Source organism: Magnolia sinica, chromosome 12 (assembly GCF_029962835.1).
Source record: "Magnolia sinica isolate HGM2019 chromosome 12, MsV1, whole genome shotgun sequence".
In the NCBI taxonomy this organism is placed as follows: Eukaryota; Viridiplantae; Streptophyta; class Magnoliopsida; order Magnoliales; family Magnoliaceae; genus Magnolia; species Magnolia sinica.
The window spans coordinates 17,690,058-17,714,715 of record NC_080584.1 but is presented as its reverse complement, the minus strand read 5'-3'; the positions used below and the strand labels follow the sequence as shown (position 1 = coordinate 17,714,715).

Sequence of the window (24,658 nt, the reverse complement as noted above, 5' to 3'; positions counted from 1 at the left end):
ATCTGGGAAAAAGGATGAACGGTGTGGATAAAACACTTACATCACAGTGGGCCCCACAGCTCGTTGCCTAGACGGATTACCGTCCGGGCGGGGGTAGGACGCAATCCGCGTCCGCCCTAAATCTCTCTCTCTCTTTCTCGACTCTCTGTGTTTGATCCAAAGAAGGGAGGGAGCCGAAGCGACGCCCTACGCCCTCCCTACCGACGCATGCCCTCTCTCTCTCTCTCTCTCTCTCTCTCTCTCTCTGATTTACGAATCTGGGGGATTTTGTAATTTGTGGATTCCCAATTCGCTCCCTACCCACGCCCGCCCTCTCTACCCACGCACGCCCTCTCTCTCTCTCTCTCTCTCTGACTGTGTGGTATCTCTCTCTCTCTCTCTCTCTCTCTCTCTCTCTCTCTCTCAATCTCTCTGATTTACGAATCTGGGGGATTTAGTAATTTGTGGATTCCCGATTCGATATGGACCCCCATATAGGGATTTGGGGATTTTAGGGTTTACAGATTTGAACGTGGACCCCGAATTGGGGATTTTCTGATATTACAAATTAGGGGTTTGGGGATTTTAGAATTTTGGGGATCTTGAGGATTTTTGAAATTGGGTATTTCAGGTGGTTTTGATAGTCGATTTGGTAGATTTGATGTTTATTCGTTCATATTTTGTTTATTTCTAGGGCTTTGATGGCCGATTTGGAGGATTTGATGGTTATTTATTCATGTTTTCTTGAATAAACCTGATTTTTTGCTCAAAATCGGTGCGGCTATCAAGCTGTCCATCAAAATGTGGGGCCCATGATTTGTACACTGGATTGACATGTTCTGCCACGTGGACAGTGGATGAGTTGCCACATAATAGGAAAACTATGGGGAGCTAGACAATATAACTATGATAGAGTAAAACCATGGTGGAGCAGAAACAGGTACTCTCCACCATCAACTCTCTCACAGTAATTGTGGTGAGCCAGCGTGGGACACCGGCTGGGATCTAAGCTGTTTATTCAGGTGGGCCACAGTTTATTAAACAGATGGATGGATGAAAAAGTTGGCCGTGTTTTCCTAAGCCGTCCACCCATTTTGCTGTTTATTCAGGTGGCTCACGGATGTAACCTGCACACCATGGTAATTCCCCAACCCAAACCTAAGATGTGGGCACGCCATGTTGTCTGTATAGAATCCCGATCATCAGGTTCTCCTTTATGCCAGACACAATTCAGACAGACCCACATCTCCGGTGGGTCATACCACATGGAACAATGGAGATAGGAAGCCACCCATAGGTTTGTATGTGTGACCACCATGATGTGTATCCTTCATCAAACCCGTTCATCCATTGTGACTCTCCACAATGAAGGGTCCATATAGATGTTAGCTTGATCCAAAGCTCACGTAGGCCGCATTACGAGAACTAAAAGATTTTAGGGGCAATTTTACATTGATTCCATAGTGCAGGCTATCCTGACTTTGTTTTAATTTTAATTTTAAATTTTAAATTTTTTTTTTTTTTTTTTTTATCATGCTCATATTAAATACAACATGGTGGGCCTTGTAGAGGCTGTTTTACATACCATATAGGATTGGGTACTGCTCATGTGATACTAATCTGGTGGGATTTGAATGGGAGGTAAGCTTTTATTGCATATAATTTATTTCCTTACATATTTTGTAAAAGAAGTATTGTAGATGATTTACGTCCTTTGGTTATAAGGAATGTGCCAGTTGAACATAATAGCTGTACTAAGTACCATAGTGGCCGGTAGAGCTCATGTACATTAGCAAACAGAGACTGTTTGAATAACAAAATCCATACAATTAGTTTATAGTTTTAAAAACTCTTATTTTTCAAGTAGGCACAAATACTCTTTTTACTGAACCAAGATGTTTTCTCTGAAAAGAACAATTTTGTTTGAAATGGGCCATAATTTTGCTGCTGGAGCTTTTAACTGGGCTGAAACCTTTTGACAGGTCTGGCATCTCACCCTTGTATGGTTTATGTATTTCACAGATAGTCATATTGAATCTAGTTTGTGAAAATCTGTTGGCCGACGGTGTTTTAATTTATTTTTTCTTTTGTTCCCTTTTTTACAATAGTTCATTCAGATTGTTCACTGTGACTTTATCACGATGTAAGGGTTTTTTGTAGTACTCTTACCTGTGTAAGTGCTCATTATGGCCTTTATAGGCAAACCAATCTCAGTTTTGGATGGAGTTTCAATTGCTGTCAAGGATGGGATAGATTGCATGCCTTATCCAACAAAGGTATCAGAGTTTCAATTGCCGTCAAGGATGAGATAGATTGCATGCCCTATCCAACAAAGGTATCGGACGGATTCCTTCCCTTGTGAATTCATTAGATTTTATTCAGTTTCAATTCTGTCCATCTGGACATTCCATGTATGACCAATTCAGGCTATTCATCAAGGTGAATATGCCCTTTGTCAAGAACCAGGCTGATTTGCTCTTCAGGTGGGCCACACAATGCAGTTTTGGGCTGCCAGGAGAGTGGATCAGCCGGATTTCTTTGGTCAATGAAAGTTCAACTTGGGACCTGATGATGAATGGTTTTGATCATTCATATGTGTGCTAAGTTCTCATGTGGAGCCCCTTATGTTTGGCATTTTCTGATCGGCCTTTGCTCATGTAGCATTCCTTCTGAGGATTTGCTTGTGCTATTAGGGCCCGTTTGGTTAGGTGGATTGAAAGGGATTGAATGATATTAGGGTGGATGGCATGGATTTCAAGGTAATGATGGTGTTGTCAGTGGATTGTCTTAAGATCTATGGGATTGCTATATCCCAGGATTGCTATATCGAGTCTGTTTGGCACACCCGGCCAATCCTGGGATTAAACCTTCCCATCCCTTTCAATCCTTCGAACCAAACATGTCCCAGGCAAATTTGAACGGATTAGGGTGGATTGGATGGAATTTAAAGGTAATGATGGTGTTGTCAGTGGATTGTCTTAAGATCCATGGGATTGCTATATCCCGGGAATAGGTCACCTAGTCTATTTGGTATGCCTGGCCAATCCCGGGATTTAACTTCCAAACCCTTTTAATCTGCCTAGCCAATTTTCTGATCGGCCTTTGCTCATGTAGCATTCCTTCTGAGGATTTTGCAGTTCTAGAGTTTGATTGGATGGTGCGGAGTTCTATGGGAACAATGGTGGAGACGTAAGAGGTGCAACTGCAGCATTCCCTAAGTTGGAGACACCCATTCAGTTGTGCTAATCTAAATGTGCCTTCTCAAAATATGACATCTCTATGCTTTAAAATAGGTAATGTATTGTTGTATTAATGGTCAACACTATAATATTAAGTGTAGAATAGTTATGCAGTCATCCTGTATCCATGTCATATCTGCATATGATAGGTCTAGTCTATTCATGGACGTTGAGTGCTTATTTGTTTGTGTTAACAGAGAGAACATCTTCTTGGATTCCTAGGTTGACTGCTTTCATTTTGTCATGCAGACAACAGAAAGATGTTGTGAATGATGGCAATCGATACTTCTCCAGTATCCTTCCATGAACATTGAAAAGTCATCACATGCCTGTATTTGTGAATACTTTTTTGGTTTTACCTCTGTAATGTCCTTGAATGATTAAAGATGTTCGGGTTGGTCAAGATGATTTGAGACGGCCATCAGTTCTATTCGAATCGGGGCGAATCGGGTCCATCTTGCACACCTCTACTGGTGTACGAAGACGAGAGCTGACGCTCCTCGACATGGGCCCCACAATGATGTATTTATTATATCCACATCGTTCATCCATATTTCGAGATCATTTCAGAGCATTATTGGAAAAAAAGAATCATATCCAAAGATCAACTGGACCACACTACAAATAGCAGCGGGAAACTTGATTTTCATTGTTAAAAATTTCATAGGGTCCACCATATCATATATTTTCCATTCAATCTATTCATAAGGTCACAAAGACCTGGATGAAGAGGAAAAACAAATTTCATATTCATCTAAAACTTCTGTGACCCTTGAAAGGATTTCAATGGTAGATGTTCAATCCTCCATTGCCTTTTACGGTGTGGTCCACTTGATAGCTAGATCTGTCTTATTTTTCGTCTCAAGCCTTAATACAAGTTCGCCAAATAGATGGACGATTTGGATATAACACATACATCATAATGGGACCCACAAAAAGCGATGGGGATTACAAGAGGGAAAAAAAAAACAAAAAAAACATAGCCTTACCAAATGTGTAAATTTATTTATTTATTTATTTATTTTTATTTTTTACAAGGAGAACTTTTTCTCTCCTAAATTTTTCTTTAATACATATTTATATAAATATGTATATATAAGCATATAAAAAAAATTTCTCTCTTTTTATTCATTTCTTTCTTTATTCATTAATAAACATATCTCTTAAACCAGAATGAGTTACTTGACGTACCATATAGGATTTTGGGGTAGGAGATGCTACTTTAGCTAACCAACCTACTTATTTTTCAAGATTCCATCAGGTCGATGGTCCAAAATCCATTTCATTCACTTCGCGGTCAATTTCAACCAATTCATTTCACGATCAATTCCATGCATTTCACTGTCAATTCCCTTCACTTTCACGGTCAATTCGCTTCACTTCAAGGTCAATTCCATGCATTTCACGGTCAATTTACTTCACTTCACGGTCAATTCCCTGCGTTTCACGGTCATTTTTCTTCACTTCACGGTCAATTCCATGCACTTCATGGTCAATTCCGGCAATTCCCCTTCACTTCACGGTCAATTCCATGCATTTCATGGACAATCCCCTTCACTTCACGGTCAATTCCATGCATTTCATGGACAATCCCCTTCACGTCACGTTCAATTCCACTCATTTCACGGACAATTTCCTTCACTTCACGGTCATTTCCATGCATTTCATAGTCATTTCCAGCGATTCTGTTTAGATTTACGGTCATTTCGATGCACTTCACGGTCAATTCCCTTCACTTCACTATCATTTTCACACATTTCACGTTCAATTCGCTTCACTTCACAGTCATTTCATGTATTTCACGGTCAATTCCAACGATTCCGTTTAGATTCACGATCATGTCCATGCACTTCACGGTCAATTGCCTTCACTTCACGGTCATTTCCATGCATTTCATGGTTAATTCTGGTGATTCTGTTTAGATTCACAGTCATTTCCATGCACTTCACGGCCATTTTCATGCATTTCACGGTCATTTTGCTTCACTTCACGATCATTTCCATGCATTTCACAATCAATTCTGTTTAGATTCACGGTCATTTTCACGCACTTCACGGTCACTTCCCTTCACTTCACAGTCATTTCCATGCATTTCACGGTCAATTCCCTTCACTTCACGGTCATTTCCATGTATTTCACTGTCAATTCAGGCAATTTTGTTTCATTTCATGGTCAATTCCCTTCACTTCACGGTCATTTCCATGCATTTCACGGTCAATTCGCTTCACTTCACGGTCATTTCCATGCATTTCATGGTCAATTCCGGCGATTCCGTTTAGATTCACGGTCATTTCCATGCACTTCACGGTCAATTCCCTTCACTTCACGGTCATTTCCATGCATTTCACGGTCAATTCGCTTCACTTCACGGTCATTTCCATGCATTTCACGGTCATTTTCAGCAATTCCGTTTAGATTTACGATCATTTCCATGCACTTCATGGTCAGTTCCCTTCACTTCACTGGCAATTTCCTCCACTTCACGGTCATTTCCATGCATTTCACAATAATTTGAATCCGCTTCACTTCACTGTTCAATTCCTTCACTTTACGGTCATTTCCATGCATTTCACGGTCAATTCGCGATTCCGTTTAGATTCACTCATTTCCATGCACTTCACGGCCAATTCCCTTCACTTCATGGTCATTTCCATACATTTCACTCAATTCGCTTCACTTCACGATCATTTCCATGCATTTTACTGTTCAATTTTGGCGATTCCGTTTAGATTCATGGTCATTTCCATGTACTTCACGGTCAATTCCCTTCACTTCACGGCCATTTCCAGCGATTTCGTTTAGATTCACGGTCATTTCAATGCACTTCACGGCCATTTCCATGCATTTCACGTCAATTCGCTTCACTTCATGGTCATTTCCATGCATTTCACGGTCATCGCAATTCCGTTTAGATTCATGGTCATTTCCCTTCACTTCACGGCCAATTCGATGCATTTCACGGTAATTCCAATTCCCTTCACTTCACGGTCCAATTCGATGCACTTCACTAATTCGATGCATTTCAGGTAGCCTTGAGTAGAATGGAAATGGAAAATGTAGTGTAATAGTAGGATGGAGATTTAATGAAGAAAATGGGTGAAAAGAAGGAATAGGGATGCAAGAGATGAGTTCGGATGTGTATTTGAGGGAATAGGGATGAGTTCGGACGTGTATTTGAGTGTAAGGGAGTGAATGGAATGAAATGCATGGAATTGACCGTGAAATGCACGGAATTGACCGTGAAATGCACGGAAATGAGCGTGAAGTGAAGGGAATTGATCGTGAAATGAATTGAATTGACTGTGAAATGCATGGAATTGACCGTGAATTGAAGGGAATTAACCGTGAAATACATGGAATTGACCGTGAAGTGAAGGGAATTGACGGTGAAATGCATTGAATTGACCGTGAAATGAATGGAAATGACCGTGAAGTGAAGGGAAATTGCCATGAAATGCATGAAATTGACCATGAAGTGAAGGGGAATCGCCGAATTGACCGTGAAATGAATGGAAATGATCGTGAAGTGAAGGGAATTAACCGTGAAATGCATGAAATTGATCATGAAGTGAAGGGAATTGACGATGAAATGCATTGAATTGACCGTGAAGTAAAGGGAATTGACCGTGAAATGCATGGAATCGCCAGAATTGACCGTGAAATGCATGAAAATGACTGTGAAGTGAAGGGAATTGACCGTGAAATGCATTGAATTGACCATGAAGTAAAGGGAATTGACCGTGAAATGCATTGTATTGACCGTGAAGTAAAGGGAATTGACCGTGAAGTGAAGGGGAATTGCTAGAATTGACCGTGAAGTAAAGGAAATTGACCGTGAAATGCATGGAATTGACAGTGAAGTGAAGCAAATTAACTGTGAAATGCATGGAATTGACCGTGAAGTGAAGCGAATTGACTGTGAAAGTGAAGGGAACTAACTGTGAAATGCATGGAATTGACCGTGAAAATAAACTGATTGAAATTGATCACGAAGTGAATGAAATAGATTTTCGACCATCAACTTGATGGAATCTTAGAAAATAAGTAGATTGGTTAGCTAATGTAGCATCTCCTACCCCAAAATCCTATATGGTACGTCAAGTAACTCATACTGGTTTAAGAGAAATGTTTAGTAAATGAATAAAGAGAGAAATGAATAAAAAGAGAAATTTTTTTTTATGTGCTTATATATACATATTTATATAAATATGTATTAGAGAAAAATGTAGGAGAGAAAAAGTTCTCCTTAAAAAAAAAAAAAACAGTGGAATAACGAGTTGAGGTCGACCGAGTCCAAACTCGGTCGACCCCAACTCGCTGTCTAACCTTTTGCAATCGGTAGGATATGGCTACGGTTATAGGTACCGTTGTGACTACGGTTATAATCCGTAGCCAAAGGGAACCGCTTTCATTTTGTCATGCAGACAACAGAAAGATGTTGTGAATGATGGCAATCGATACTTCTCCAGTATCCTTCCATGAACATTGAAAAGTCATCACATGCCTGTATTTGTGAATACTTTTTTGGTTTTACCTCTGTAATGTCCTTGAATGATTAAAGATGTTCGGGTTGGTCAAGATGATTTGAGACACAAACTCATGCACAAAAACTTACCTAGGAGAACCCAGAGTGATGGTGAAGAATGTGATGTTGTAGACCTTACGTGAAAAGCTCTCACTGATGGTTCATGCTCCATCAAGAATTGGTGCACGACAGCGCATGCCTGAACCTCATAAGAGACAATACTTGGATAACTGTGAATATCCCTGTTTCTGTGCAACAGAGCTGGATCTCATATTTCATGTACTTTTTAAAAAGTAAGAAAAATAGCTGCAGTACATATTTTGACAAAGGAATTTCTAAACCCACCCTACCTTAGTTTCGTACACCCACGTCTTTCGAACTGAATAGTACACTTTATTACCATTTAGTTCTCAAAACAGAATGTGGGTGTAAGGACATCAATTGAGGTGGGTGCATTTCTATTTGACAATCAAGAGTGTGAGTATAATATTGGCTCCCTTAAAGAAATTCAAATGACTTTTATATAACACACTTGTTTTAATTTGCAAAATTAGACTAGTTCCATTGTCCAAATTTTAATAGAGAAGCTTGTGCTTATAGGGTTCTTCAATATCCGTGATTTGTTCCGTCTCTGCCTAGTGAAGAATAATTTAGAATGAAGATGTATGGTTTTATGTGATTATTCATCCTTAATCTTTCACATAATATCTGAGCAAGGCTATGATGACAATGACAACGACGTTTCTCAATGTTGCCAAATCTTATCGTAAATTGCACTAGTGGCCAAATCTTATCGAATCATAAGTTGTAAGATTCAATTTGATTTATTTGAAAAAAGCCAATAAATATTAAAGATCATAACTTCTTTTTGAAATAAGATATAGATCAGATATTCATTTCCCATCTATATTCATAAACTCGACATGGAATACTATGAAGTATAAACATATCCATATTGCTTATATGCATGTCTGGTATAAATGCTATGTTGCCGCCATTGAAGTCTTTGCATGTATCTAATGATTCTTTCATCTTGGATAATTAAAAAAAAAGGAAAGAAAACAATGAGTTCATAAAAACAAATAAAAGAAAATTGTGTTTAATTCAGTTTGCTTACTATTTTCTGAAATAAACGGAATTCTAGACAGTTGGTAAACTATACAAATAGATTTGAGTCTAAAACAGAGTTTTGCTAACTGTAGATAGACCTTATTGAATGGGCCAAGCCAAAAGTCTAATTGAATGATCTATGAGTAACATGCAGGAAGAAAAAAAAAAGCAGCAAGTGAAGGTCCCTCCAAAACTACCGGAAATCAATGGGCGGTTTCAATCTTGTCCACCTATGACATGAATGCAGCAATGACAGAGGAAAGGTCCCTCCAAAACTACCGGATATGCTTCTAATGTGAGATCAGCCATTCATCAAGTTGGCCCCACATGGAAATAGACTTCACACACGCTGACATGTACTTCAACAATTGGTCACTTTCTCTTACGGTCCATTTCTTTCACACACGTATGGCCCATCTGGAGAGTAAGCCAACTTGTCCAGTGCTGAGCGCAACTGATTAATGGTGCTGATCTCAGCACACGTGTGACGTATTGGCAGTTGCGACAAGCTATGATCTTACCTTATTTTGCATTTGTGTATCTGTTTCTGTCTAAATCTTTTTTAATCATCCAAAGCTGTACATATTTATCTTTATCAAGGTCAGGTCAAAATGGGATACACTTTTTGAATTGAGTTCTCCAGTTGCCTCCTAATCACCTCCAAGACTGACCCACTCTTGTATGATTTTGATTGTATTGATAGGGTGTTTGATTGTTTTATAAATAGAATGTCAATTTCAGATGATTATATTGTATGGGTGTTTGATTATTTTGGCCTGAAACCATAGATTGAAATTGATTTAAGAGGAGAATTGATATATAACATTTATTTAGATTTATATAATTTACGGAGCTTTGATGTTTGTTTTTTTTTTTTTTTTTTTGTGTGTGTGTGTGTGTGTAAATTCAGTTAGAAGTATTAGACTATCAAACAGCCTCCCAAAGGAGTCAGATCTGGACAGATTGAATTGCTGAATTGTACTCATAGTATAGTACTTATAGTATAGATTCCAAAATTTTTTTTTTTTTTTAATGGCTGGAGCTAAATACAGCCTTTTGTTTTTTTTAATAACATGGTAGGAATCTGAAATATAAGGTTATGTTTCCTTTTGTTTGCAGCTTAATTTTGAGTTTTATGATGGATTTTCATGAAAGCTTCTTTTACAATTGCATTTTCATTTAATTTCCTTTTTATTCCATGCAGGTGATGATAACAAATCTGGAGCAAGCGGTGACGATGGTTTTGAACTCGTTCCAAGATCCCCACCCTCATGTGCGCTGGGCCGCCATTAATGCAAATGGGCAATTGTCTACAGATTTGGGGCCAGACCTTCAAGTTCAACGGGTGCTGCATGCATTAGCCTCAGCTATGGTTAGAATGGCTTGATGAGTGTGATTTTAGAAATATGCTCCATCCACAGCGGGACCCACAATTTGCATGGTCTGGATAGTTGTACATCAGTGCCACTTGTGAGGAGCACAGGGAGCCACCAATTTCTAAATTGTGGAAAACTAGCACTAGTGTCCTGCCCATAATCCCGTTGTACAAAAACCCCAACTGAAATTCAAATATGCTATAACACAAAATGCTAGTCTTCCCACACCCAAACACCATAACAGCCAAAATCCTTCACCTCCTAACCACAAGCATTTCTCCCACCCAACTCCTCCAAATCCAGGCCCAGATCATCCTCCACAATCTCCATCCAAACCCCACCATTACCTTCCATTTCATCAATGCCTGCAAATCCCTGGGCCTCTTGCAATCAACCCTCCATCTCTTCAGCCACTTCCAAATATCCAATCCCTTCATTTACAACAACCTCATCAGAACCTTCTCACATTCCCCTTCCCCCCAATTCTCCCTCCTCATATACACCCAAATGCGGCATAAATCCATCCCTCCCAATCACTATACCTTCCCTTTCGTTCTTAAATCCCTATCTGACCTCAGAGAACTGAGACAAGGCCAAACTGTGCATACCCACATTGTGAAGATGGGCCATCTTGATGATCTTTATGTCCGGAACGCCTTGTTGGATCTCTACTCTTCGTGTGGGGAGATGGAAATGTGCGAATTCCTGTTCGACGAAATGACACAAAGAGATGCAGTCTCATGGACCATATTGATTTCTGGCCATCGGAAAAACGGGAAACTTGATGAGGCGCTGATTGCTTTCGAACGTATGCAATACGCAGGGATCTCACCAAACCGGGTGACGATGGTGAACGCATTGGCTGCGTGCGCAGGCCATGGGGCCCTCGAAATGGGTGTTTGGATACATGACTACATAAAAAGAAATGGGTGGGAATTGGATGTGATCTTGGGTACTTCTTTGATCGACATGTACGGAAAATGTGGCAGAATTGAAATTGGGTTGAGTGTTTTTGACAGCATGGCCGAGAAGAATGTGTATACATGGAATTCGATCATCGGAGGTCTTGCTCTGGCAAAAAACGGGGAGGAGGCGCTGTCCTGGTTCTTTAGGATGGAGGAGGAAGGGATCAAACCTGACAAAGTGAGCTTAACAGGGGTCCTATGTGCCTGTAGTCACTCTGGCTTGGTGAAAATGGGTCAACGGATTTTCTATTCGATGGTTGATGGGAAGTACGGGTTCCCACCAGAGATTAAGCATTACGGGTGTATGGTCGATCTTTTGGCCCGCGCAGGTCTTATCGACGAAGCAAAAGAATTCATGTTAATGATGCCATTTGAACCTAATACTGTGATATGGGGGGCATTACTGTCTGGATGCAGAGCTCATGGAGACATGGAATTGAGTGAAATGGCAGCAAGGAAACTTATTGAGCTTGAGCCTGACAACAGTGCTTATTATGTTGTGTTGTCTAATTTCTATGCAGAGATGGGAAGATGGAGTGGTGTTGAGGAGGTGAGGAGGTTGATGAAAGAGAGGGGATTTAAGAAGGATGTGGGAAGTAGTTCTGTAGAACTGGAAGAATCCAAGGAGAATGTATATGATTTGTTAGGACCATAGATCCTAATTTTGCATGTAATATAGAGCTTTTTTCTTTTCTTTTATTTTTCTTTCTGGAAATTTGTTTAGTAGGAATGTGGATTGAATGCTAGATGGTGGCTTATCTTTCACCCAACAATATTTAAAACCAATTCCCTAGTTAGCACCTGTTTGGATGCACTCTAAATCACGTAGAACTTGAAAAGCGCGTTGGTGGTAACTATTTTTGCTTTGGTATTGTGGTTGGTTTTGTTATGGATTTTATACTTTGATGCTTGGTGAAAATTCTTAGAGAATGAAGAAGAAGAAGCAATGCCAGATGTATTCAGTCTCGAGTCTGCTCTCCAGGTTTGGCTAGTTTTTTTATTTCGGTGATTCGGGAGCCGGGAAGTCAAATCTGCTCTCCAGGTTCACCAAGAACGAGTTTAGTCTCAAATTGAAGTCAACGATCGAAGTCGAGTTCGCATGGAATAGCTTGAACGGCAATGGGAAGCTCATCAAAGCTCAGATTTGGGATATGGCATGGGGAGAGAGGTGATCTTCTTTGATGATGTGTATGTAAAATGTGGTCAGATCAATGATGCACGCATACTGTTTGATAAAATGCCCATGAGAGATGCATTATATCATACATTCCTTTATAACACTGACCGAATTGACGATTGTATCGGTCGTTCATCATTGGCCCCTGCCAAGAAACTGGGCCTAGAAATCAAACCTGGACCCAGCCATTGGGTAAAGATTAGGGTCGCAGACCCTTGCTCGACAGGGCCTGGCCACCAGCCCATCACCACCCCTAAAGCTGAAACATGAGCACGGATAACAGGGGTATAACACAAAAATGTTGGACCACATACCACCTACCGTACTGTATTTGGGTGTTTAAATTTGAAAGGGTGGAAACCACCCGTCATTAAAATTAAAAATAAATAAATAAATAAATAAAATGGGCCCTGCGTTTCAATTATCCAAACTGCTATTTGTAATTGGGAGGTGGACTGTGTAGTGAGGAGCTCACACGCTCGCTATAGCGAGGTGTGGAATCTTTGTAGGGCCCATCGTGGTGTTTTATCTAGGTTGTTCATCCATTTTACTAGCTTATTTTGAGGGATGAATCCAAAATTGAAGAATATCCAAATCCCCAGTGGAAACAACACATGAAACAGTTGGAATTGAGCCCTTTCTCTTGAAAACTTCTTGGGGGTAACAGAAGTTTTGGATTAAGTTGATTTTTTGTTTTTTCCTTCATCAGGACTGTAAACTTATGAACAGGTTGGATAACAAATAAAGATTTGCTTCTTCCTAGGACTCTTTAATATTGGGTTACATGAAGTATAGGGAAATATATATTGCAGAAGAACTGTATGTGTCATGCCCCAAAATTCGAGTACCTGAATAAGGTCTTCGGGACCCGAATCCCAAAGTTCGTGAGTTATAATATAATGACATTTATTACAATCCAGTTGATTCAATAAAATCCAATAAATATTCACCGTCATCTAAAAGGAAATACAGCTGAAATGTTTATTAAATGCAACTTTTTTGATAGTTTTCCCTTTCTACATCGAAATTTGAATATAAACTAAACGTAAATAACAAAAAAAACTGAATTGAATTAAAACTAAACCTAATTTTCTAAAAAAATAAAGCTAATAGAAGAGGCATACCTGCTCGTAATATTCCAGCTCTGCGCCTGTGCATTTTTTTAATAGGATAAGCATAACAGCCCAATAGGGTCATTTCTTACCCAAAATTTAACATATTCAGATAATATCAATTTTATAACAATGAAGGAAAATAGAATACAGATAATGAAATTTAACAACAGAATTGTGAAAACGTGATGCATGTGATATTTCCATGAATGCTCATAACATTTATATCATTTTTTACAACACCGTACTCAAGTGGATGGTCATGTTACATTAATGCCCACGCATTGATACCTCATGGTGATGGACCCATTTATACGTTAGCTGGTCAGACTACTGCTCCAGTTGTACCTTTGACATATATCTACGCACACAATTGTACTCATATGCCGTACACAAAGGAGACTCCAAAGGATCCAGTGGGTTCTAGGGTCTTTCACCCAATGGACACGATTGCCCTACTTGCTGGCTTTAAGGTCTCTCACCTGAGGGACACAATCGCCCTACTTGCTGATACAACTATATATTTTTTTTCCCTCATAGTTAAATAATCAATAGAGAAGCATAAACAATTTTAAAATCAACAAAAATAAATAAATAAAAATTTAATAAATCAAATTTCTATACTATAATTCAGGTTCTATACGAGGTGCATAAATTCGATGTTATTAAAATTTAGTTTCTGAAATTGTTGATTTCTGTAATAGTACTGGAAATTTTACAAGAACTCCTAAAAATGTTGAAATACCAATTTTTGTCTCAAAATTTGAATTTTGAAATTTATTTACTTATTTGCAATGTAAATAATTTATTTTATTTGAAATTTAAATTCCTATTTATTAATTTATAAAAGTTTAGTTGTACCTTATATTTAAATTATTATTATTACTATTAATAATTTATTTTTATAACTTAAACTAAAGTTTAAATTAAAATAATAGTTAAAATTTTGAATTAATATCATATTAAATTTCAACTTAATTAATTTAAGAAATCATACAAGTCAGAGTTCATAATACTTACCAAATAATTAAAATTTTGAATTATAATTAATTATTTTTAAAGCCTTCAAAGTCACCTTAAATTTAGATTTACATTAATTTAATTCTTATAACAACAACAACAATAATAATAATAATTTTTAGTTCTCAATTAATATAATTAATATTAATTATCAAACTCTAAAAAATTAAAATTTTCATTTAACTGCTTGTTAACAATTTAATTGTAACCACTTTACTTGAAATTAAATTAACAAATCATTTTAATATCTGAAATTTCACTTGATCTAGATTAATTTAATTAAATTAATTATTACTTATGAAATTAAGTACATATATTAAACAAGGCATAAAATTTATAATTTAATTTAAGTTATTAATTCTATTATTTTTTTACTAAAAATAATTTTGAGTTGAATTCAACAATTCTAATATAAAATAATAAAATTTATCTGCATATACTATATTACATTTGACTTAAAAATTCTTAACTTAATTTGAACATATTTTATTTTTAATAATTTACCTTTATATAAATAAATTTTAAAATTTAGGAATAACTCATTTTAATTTTAATATTAACAAATATATTTTTATATATATAGAATTTCTAAATTAAAATATAAACTTAGATAAATTGTTTATATATATATATATATAAAATTTATTTCAACATTAAATATCAGAAATATATAAAATAGAAATTTATAAATGAGTAGGATTCCCTACATAATAATCAATTGACAATAATATTCCTATCAAAATTTTGGAATAAATAAGCATGATAATTAACTGAAAATGATGAACCTCAAGATAAGATCACCTACCTTAAAAGTCTGATGATCCGGCCCTGCTTTGATGGGTTCTCAAAAAAGTTCGTACGTAGTACGTACGAACTGGTTCGTAAGTGAGCGTTTCTATATATATATATATATATATATATATATATATATATATATATATATATATATATATATATATATATATATCTATATTATTATTATTATTATTATATTTTTTTGTTTTGAAAATGACCACCGTCCAGTCCAGACCCTGGACATTAGGGACAGACGGTGTAGATGCAATACCCACGGGAAGGAAGAATGGAGAAAGTGGTTTAGTCGGCGTGCAGAAGATATAAATTTTTTTATTTTTTTTATTATCTTTTTTTTAGATATGGTGGGTCCTACTAATGATAATATTAATCTACTCCGTCCATCATCTCGGCCTGACCCAGAGAAGATATAAGGCCAAAAATGAGGCTGATCCAAAGCTCAGGTGAGCCACACGCAAGCGGATTGTGGGGTTAGTTCCCACAAAAAATAGGTTGTTATAGTATGCTAGGAAGGCAATGGACAAATCAGTAATGTTGAATCGTAACAAGGTGTGATTTTATATAAACGGATGGATTGATGGAAAAATATGTATTTTTTCCTTTTCATATTTCATGACATACGTGATTGGTAAATATTTGGATAGAAATAGAGTAATGCGTGTTCTTGTTTTTTGGGTTGTATTCTGTTATGTTGCATTTCTACAATTTTAAATAGATTTTCTGTAGTATCCTTTCGGGTAGGTGTTTCTTTTGAATATGCTTGTATGAGAGTAATTTCTTTTGTAATTGTTTTATCACATTGGAGAATGATGAATGGCTCTTGAGATGATCACTGGTTGTTACAACCTTCTAATATCAATCAACCAATCTGAAATCTGCAATTTTAAATTATCAATTCCTAGTTTTATATAGACTAAATACCTTGAAAAGTCATAAATAGAATAGACTAACAAATAGTAGCAAGCACAGAGAAAAAATTTTCAATGTCGTAATACATGTAATTTATTTACCTTGTTCATGCAACCATGTATTCTATATTCTGTTGTTAATAGTATACATGGTCTTGAAATTTCATTTTCTCTTCATTTTTATTTTTCTTCAAAATAAATGAAAAAGAAAAGAAAAGAAATGCATCATCTCATACAAGTCTTGCTGAACTCAATCAGCCAACCTGGTTTTTGCTTGGGGCATGTAAGTATCTGACATCAGATACTTCGATGTAATTGACTTGGATGCAATCTACTAACTCCATGCATTCTGAAGTTCAACTGTGATAACAGCTTGGGTTGTCAATGGGTGAACTAGTGTCAAAATGGATGTAGTGAGGCATAGTCCAATGGAGTAGATTACAAATGCTACATCTAAGCTGATTCAAGACAAATTTTAAGTGTTCAAGGTGCGGACTTTGGAGCTATGCATCAAGCTGGAAAATTAATTCGTGACAAGAATATGTTGAACTTCTAATGATATGTTTTAGACCTTACAATTTATGTCCTTCATCTGGCCATTTGGTAGTGTCAAAGGAGCAGAATTGAAGGATTGTCCTCGACACAGCTATCAATTATTAGGTCTTGACTGTTGAGTGGTATTGGATCTATTAACGTTTCTCCACCTACGCAGTCATAGAAGCTAAGAGCCCCAGTTCTAAGTTGCCTTAAGCTCAACAGCAGCAGGAGGTCTGCATTCTCTCCATTTTGCACTCCTATTTGTGTTTTTGATAATTTTCTTTATCTTTTATGTGCTTTCCTAAGCTTTTTTAACCATTCACTACACCAAAATCACTAGTTTGGAACGCCTACGTTTTTTGGTTCCAAAACGGTTGATGGCCGTTTCAATTTGAGAAGGGTTTTGGTACGTTTCAAGGCATAAAAAGAGGGCTTAGGTGAGACCCCGCCTCACGTAAGATGGTGTTGCCATTATTTTTATTTATCTCTCTCTAGTTAACCTTAACAATTGCCATTCCCTTTTCTTCCCCTCTCTCCAGCAAACCCTAGCAAATTGCATTCCCCTCTCTCTCAAATCCATATAATTTTGGATTTTGGGCGTTTTTTTTTAGTAAATTAGAGTTTCTGTCCATCGAGTAAATGGGTTTTCGGAGATTGGAGATGGTTTCCAACAAATGCACAACCCTTGTTGGGGCTTGTTTGATCATTTTGTTTGAATCCAGCTTAGATTCAGTTCAAAATCAGGGCAGAGACAGGATATTTGTGTCAAATAACCCTCTCAGATCATCTTTCTGCAATTCTACGTTCGAGATCGTGGGGAAGTTGCTCAGAACTGTAGAAAGAGACTAGCTCAGTGGTGATTTTTCAGCTAAACAAGCCCAAATCTGCTGATGATGAGCCTTATCGGTTGACCTATTTTGGATATATGAATGTTCAACCATTCTTTCAGACTTCCATGGTAACATTGCCAAATGCTGAAATTTTCTAAATTTGCAGGATGAGGAACCTGCTGTGACTCCTGTGAAAGTAATTGGGGTCGTCCGTGGAAGTGAGAAATTTGAAACAGGTAAGCAAAATTTGAGTTTTCCTTAGGGCTGTCAACGGATTGGGTTTGAGTTGGTTTCTGGTACCCGTAGACAGACCTGCCAAGGATGATCAGGTTAGTTCCTGTTGGGTTTTGGTCTGATACCATATTTGGTCTATATTGACCTGGATTCAGTTGGATTTGATATCCATAAGGGTACCTGTCTGATCATAGGGCTGTCAATGAGTTGGGTTTGCTCGGTATGCTTGCATTGATTTGATCAATTCTGTTAATTATGAATAGAACCCCTGAAAACAATGTTTCAAGTACCCACTTGTTACTTGTCTTCTGGAAGGTCCAAGTGGCAGGTATTCTTCTGTTCAATCTTTTCTTTATGTACCTTTTTCAAATGTAGTTTCTTCTAAAACTTCATTGTTTGGCAGTGGTAAGACTGCGTTGGCAACTACATGTTAAAGTGAATATTCCATGCATTCTAGCTGCAGCAAAAGTTTGGCATGGTGAGGAATGCCTACTTTATGTAATTGGTTTGAGTTGTTGTCTATGATGTGAAGTCTGTGAAATCTATTGCATTTATGGTTTTATTTGGTCTTTTTTAATGATTTTTTTCCTCTGAATGGCTTGTGGTTGCAGGGCTTGTAATCTGGAGGCACTGAAAGGATTTGGAAAGTTTGATCTGGCTAATGGTATTGAAACTTTCTTATGTTGATCTTCTCATTTTCTTGCGAGGGGAAAGAATGATAGGAAAAAAGAAGGTATTTTTCTAGTTTTTCTTCCTGCTTTTGAAGTCAAAGTATGAATACCCTTTCTTTTTTCTCTTATTTTCCAGTTAAAAGTAACTTGTTCAAATTGGGTGTTCTCCAATTCCCATCTCTTCATTGGAAATTCATATGGAACTTGTTCAAGAGGCAGATTGCCAGATAGTAATGCAGCAAATCTTTGCATTGAGTACTCGTGTAATGTGCTTAGAATCTTGGGCATGACCAGCCAAGCTAACAGTGTAGCAGACACAATCCCACCAACTGGGATGATAACATCTTTCGGATATGGATGACCAGCCGAGCACAATCCAACGGGTCCAGTGGTCAATCTAGATTGCCAAATCATTTGCCAACTTTTGATAACCTACCTACAAATTCAAACAGATGAGGCAATCTTAACCATCTGATCAATGGACAGCCAAGATGATTTGGATAAAAATAGAAGACTGGAGATATTTTGTTACCGGTGTATTCAAGGAGAGAGTGAAGGAAAGTAGACTAAAATAGTTTAGTCATGTCCAACAGAGATTTAAAAAAACTATATTAGGTAAGAGTATTAAGTCGGTTCAAGTTAAAAGGTTCTAAAATTACAAAAGGAATGTAATATAGGAATTTTCTACCCAGTCGACTCCCAGTTTGTTTGGATTTGAGTTGGGATAAATCAGCCCAACTTACCTAAATCAAGAATGAATTTGGAGGTGACTAGTAGTTCAGACTTGTATTAATACAAACGAGTTTAAGTTGATTGGGACATGTCAACAATCCATGGAAGTGTCCAGGAGGATTTGGGTAGAGTTAACAAGAAAGGATCTCATGACTACATCACTAGCAGTGTGTGCTACTAGAAAAGCTCTATGAACCCACCATGATGTATGTGTTCTATCGGCACTGTTCATCCATTTTGCCAACTTATTCTACGGCATGATCCAAATTTCAAATGTACTATACTAAAGCATATAGTGGTGATTGAACGCATGGCATTAAAAACTTCACAAGGCCCACTGTCGTGTTTATTTGCTGGCATGCAACTGTTAGCTATGTAGCAGAGTCTGGCGATTATCTGATGTGCTTCTTTGGAATCAGTTCTTATTTGGGTTTTCCTTTGTTTCGACGCCATGGTAGTTCTTCCCTCTCTAGCTGGACTGCTCTGTCACGCTCCCTCATGAATGTTGTCTCTGGTTTTTTTCTTTATTTTTTCCTTTTCAGTTGGCAAATTAGCCAATGTGATATGTGAGGCCGAAAGTAATTGTGTAGCCCACCTGAATGTCCAGTTTCTTGTATATCTTTGTTTCTTATTAACAAAGATATAGGGCCATTTCCTTTTCAAGGGGAAAAAAAAAAAAAACTATTAATTAGGACACAGACTTAAATGAAGGGAAAATACAAAAATCAATTTGATTCAAATGGTTTTCTATCGTGGCTTGTAACTTTAATCTTTCAAGAATATGTATGAGTAATGACACTCTTTTTTATGGTTGTAGCTGCCTGTCTCTATTTGTATTTTTCCTCTTAGCAACGAAATTCTTTACCTGTGAAAAAAAAAAAAAAAAAAAAATGTATCAATAATGACACTTTCTTCCTGGAGATTACTTTTCAGGAGTTACTCTAGCAACTGTCAGATTTTTATGATAAGAAAATCAGTGATCTGCTTGCTTTTGCATCTCATTTGGATAGCATTGATCAGAGAAGAATGAATCCTTTGCAATCTATCATCTATTGGGTTATACACATCACTACAAGAAATTGACTTTTGTTGGCTGGCTTTTATTATTATCTTTTGAATCATAAACTAATATCTATCAGTTGTGTGGCCCACTGTCTAATCTTCAGCAAATGAATTAGCTGTGATCATTTCTTCTGCTGCAAAATGATTGCTATGTTCTGTTGTAGATTTCCATCATTTCTTCTGCTGCATAATGAAACTCAGTTGATATGCCTGCACTGGTTCTTATGTTTGATGACAAAAATTAGGTGTTTGCTCAGGGCCTGATAAAAGATGCACAAATATCAGTTTGAAAATTAGAAAGCATGACATTGTCATGGTGAAAGATGATATAATCTACCCATTGGTTGGCGGCATTGCAGGGTAATCACTACACCAAAATATCAATTTTGGAACGAAACATGATTTTGGTTACCGTACCAGAACCAAAAAAAATAAGAATAAAACAATATTCCCAACCAAGCCACTCTCTCTCTCTCTCTCTCTCTCTCTCTCTCTCTCTCTCTCTCTCTCTCTCTCAGCAGGTGTTTGGTATGATGTGTGAAGTTAACTTGTTCATGTTGATGTGCCTGCATATTAGGCATCATGTGTTGTTGGAGTATCAAATCACTTCCTTGTGCTTTCTGGCCTGCATTTGAGATTATCTCTGCAAATCATATCGTGAAGCCACTTCCTCCTGCAATGGCGTACAATGTTTCACGCAATTTGAGCTTTTTCACTCACATTTTCACAGAATTCTTTGCTAAGTTTTTATTTTTATTTTTATTTTAAATTATTTTTTTCTCCTTGCATTAACTCTGCTGACCCCATAGTCGGCACAAGCCTCTGATGATGCTGAGGAAAATTTAAGTACTCTAATTCGAATTCGGTTATTCACACGATAAGTGGACTATTTGGGAAATAATAGAATGGTTTGGAAGTTGCTTAGTACCATTTTCAGTTCACATAGCTCTGTTAGATTTGTTTCATTTCAATCAATTAAATCGGCTGTGATGGTTAGACAATGATATATTTACTGTAACCATTGGGTGCTCCTTGATATTCTTTAAATCTTCCTAGGATTGCATAAACCCAGGGAATTTGGTTGTCTGAGAGGTTGACTATTTACTACCCACTTTCACTTTGCCATCTTATTGTATATCAACTCTCTTTGCAGAATTCTGTCTGCCATCCCTGTAATTGATATACCTCTGAGCACATATTCCAATGGTTTTGTTTTCCATCTTTTTTTCCTGAATGAGATCGGCATTCAAGCATTCATAAGTTTTCAGTACAAGAAATAGAAATATTCTTTAGTATTATTTGTTGTGTGACTTGGAAGAGTAGAAACCCATCTCAATTCGTGACTATATAGTCTATAAACCTTAATTTTTTGCAGGCTATATAGTCTAAGATGGATCGCAAGAGTTGGCCATGGAAGAAAAAATCATCTGAGAAAACAGTGGCTGCAACAGATTCTGCTGCTGCTCCTTTGGCTATCTTAGCTGGAAATCAAGGGGATCAGGTTCTGTATTTAAAATTATGATCTTGGGTTTTTATTAAACAGCGATTACATTTCAATTATTTGGTCGATCAAATTGATAACTTAGTAATAGGTTGCATCTGTCCTGACCAGCTAGTTTGATTGAAATTCTGAATTTTCTGCTCCTTTGTAATCAAGGCGATCTTGTGAAGTGGCTGGCCTATCCGCATGGCATGACACCTTTCCCTTTCTCAATAGTAGCATTACTGGGTCCCAGATCTGAATGGTTGGGATTGAACTGTCGGGACAGGTATCTCAAAAGGGCAAGATAGGAATAACATTGATTTCCCACTGGATGGTCCCCTTCTCTGCATCTAAGGTGAATGATGATGCAGCTCAAAGAGCTATCGACTTCATGTTGGGATGGTGAGTCATGGAAACCCTCACATTTATGATACTAGTAGAAAAATGCAACATTGTGAGATGAACTAGTTTTCTTGTATGGTGGGTATATTCAGGTTTTTGCATCCCTTAACGTACGGTGAATATCCAAATAGCATGAGATCTAACGTTGGAAATCGGCTCCCAAAATTCACCAAAAAGCAATCTAAGATGGTGAAAGCATCGTTCGATTTCATTGGATTGAATTACTACACAGCGAATTATGCACATTATATTCCTCAATCAAATAACGTTCCCGCCAGCTACAATACGGACACTCATTGTAATCTCACAGGTAAATTCCGATAAACGCCATTTCATCTCAGTCTCTCTTTTTTGTCTTTTTATTTATTTATTTATTTATTTAAGGCACTTAATTCATTTCATTTTTATTTTTGTACGTTCTTAAATATATATTTTATGTAAAGGCCTTCTTGGATCAAGGGCAATTGATTATTCTGACTGATGGGCAAATTCTATCTGATGAATGCAGGACTTGGCTACAATTTCTACCATCCTTGATTTTTGCTTGTTTGACACTTCATGCTTTTGGACCATCTAATGGCCTAATTTGTTAATTGGGAAAAGGGTTGTTGCTCAAATGTCTCAACAACACACTTCATGAATTGGGTGGTATTAAAATTACCAAATTCATGAATTACATGTTGATGCAAAACTTCTTGCAGGCTTCATTTTTTCTTCTTTCTTTACAGTGAGCTTTGAATATTGGTCTTTCATATTCATATGCATTGGGCTTCAACCAATGCAGGGGTATTATTCAATGGCTAAACAGCATAGTAGGACCCAAGGAAAAAGTGTTCTTTATTCAAGGTGGGCCAAATCAATGCAGGGGTATTATTCAACTGTAGCACTGTTCGAGGAAATTTATTCATGTAAGTGTAGCCCAAGTCCAATAATACCCTAAGGTATTTCAAATGACGAAATAATGTGTGGCACACCAGAGATTTCGGTAATAGCAACGTCTGCAGCTTGTGGGCCTTATACAAGGTGGGCCAAATGGAAACCACTTCATGAGCATCACGACTGTCAGTTACAAAAGAATGGCGAATATTGTTTATGTTAAATTGGACTCATCTCCGAAGGTGATCTGGTGAAATTGATGAATAGAGCGTCTGCTGCATCACTGGGGCACAGGAAAGTGGCATCAAATGCGAATTGCCTGTAATAAGAGGTTAGTGAATCTACTCTTAACCCACACTCTATGAGGAAGTGGATCCAAACAGGCCCTAAATCACCAAAGAAGATTCTATTTTATGCATCCCTGTATCTTCAAAAAGAAAAAAAAAAAAAAAGAAGAAAAAAAAGAAGTGGTGTGCAGTCATAACCATTCTAGTTTGGAACCCACTTGTTTGAATTGAAAATTAGTGTACACTGTTCAAAATGCTGGTCATGTATAATAAAAATTCTCTTCCTAAATATGTGGGGCTGATGATGGTGGCAGTCCTTTCCAAATGAATTCCCTCTTTGTTGTTTATGGTTCTCATTCTAGTTTTCATATAGCTAGGAATCGGCTACAGTGGATTTCCAAGAGGTTGTGCAGATGTCGAACTTCCGTGGGCAAAGGTTAGTTTACCCGTTTAACTTGATGATTTGTTCTTTCATAGGTATTCCCTAATGCATCCTTTTCTTTCTTTTCATATTTCAGAAATCTGGGACTGGAGACCCATTGGAGACAAAATATCCGGAAGTCATACTGATGCATCTCCTTCAAAGTCCGTTCTTTATTTGTATCTGGTTGATGCTGACATGTTTCCATTTCCAATGACCCATGGAATTTACTCTCCTCTAATAGATCCATTGAAGATGTCATGTACACGACCTTGTAGGTTGGCAAATAAATAAGCAGACCTTATACACTTATTTTGGATTTAAGCGTCAGATTAGCATAATAGACCACATTTTGTTGCATGACCTGACTGTCATTGCATTGACCCTCTTCCATAGTTCTATGTTGGAGTTGAGCTCATTGCTCAATTGGATCATACCAGATGCCATTGGTTAGAGGAAGATTCACACAAGGGCTGCAGCTTAAGCATGCAAAACTCTTTCACAACTAGATCTTTTGCTTGTAAATTTAACAGTATCTGCCTTTATCTATGATACCCAGATACTAGCACATGCTAACCCATCACTTTGGATATGACACAGTATAGATGCTTTAGGACGCTCGTAGGATCTCTTTCTTTTTCTTTTCTTCAATTTGAATATCTACCCGCAGGGAATTGTTAAATGAATCCCTCTGTATTGGATTTGTTATTTCTGAAATTCTGACAAATTTCCTACGTTCTTATTGTAATCTATGTGAATACTTGTTCTGTATGAATATCATGTTATGAATACTAATGGTCTTTGTTTTGATTTTAATAGTTACAATGAAGCCCAAAAAGAAGCTCTGCTTGGATATGCAATGCAAAGACAAGTTCCTCTTTCAGAGTCATTGCAAGTCA

At 37.3% G+C, this 24,658-nt stretch overlaps 2 protein-coding genes and 1 long non-coding RNA gene across 4 annotated transcripts; all 3 read left to right on the top strand.

Annotated features, from left to right (window-relative positions):
• The first annotated feature begins 3,129 nt into the window (after positions 1-3,129).
• On the top strand, positions 3,130-3,556 carry LOC131220386 (uncharacterized). The gene is made up of 2 exons (XR_009158546.1): positions 3,130-3,272; positions 3,468-3,556. It is a non-coding gene; the product is annotated as an uncharacterized LOC131220386 (long non-coding RNA).
• Positions 3,557-10,282: 6,726 nt separating this feature from the next.
• LOC131221040 (pentatricopeptide repeat-containing protein At5g66520-like) lies at positions 10,283-11,987 on the top strand. The gene has a single exon (XM_058216123.1). The coding sequence runs from the start codon at positions 10,440-10,442 to the stop codon at positions 11,847-11,849; it is 1,410 nt and encodes a 469-aa protein (XP_058072106.1). The 5' UTR covers positions 10,283-10,439; the 3' UTR covers positions 11,850-11,987.
• Positions 11,988-21,051: 9,064 nt separating this feature from the next.
• Positions 21,052-22,521, top strand: LOC131221039 (beta-glucosidase 12-like). Of its 2 annotated transcripts, XM_058216122.1 has the most exons (3): positions 21,052-21,791; positions 22,060-22,175; positions 22,268-22,521. In XM_058216122.1, exons 1-3 carry the CDS (start codon positions 21,681-21,683, stop codon positions 22,497-22,499), a joined length of 459 nt encoding a protein of 152 aa, XP_058072105.1. In that variant the 5' UTR covers positions 21,052-21,680; the 3' UTR covers positions 22,500-22,521. The 2 variants fall into 2 exon arrangements, 1 of the variants encoding a protein (XP_058072105.1); XR_009158947.1 differs by lacking the exon at positions 22,268-22,521 and having other exon boundaries at positions 21,948-22,257.
• Positions 22,522-24,658: the final 2,137 nt, after the last annotated feature.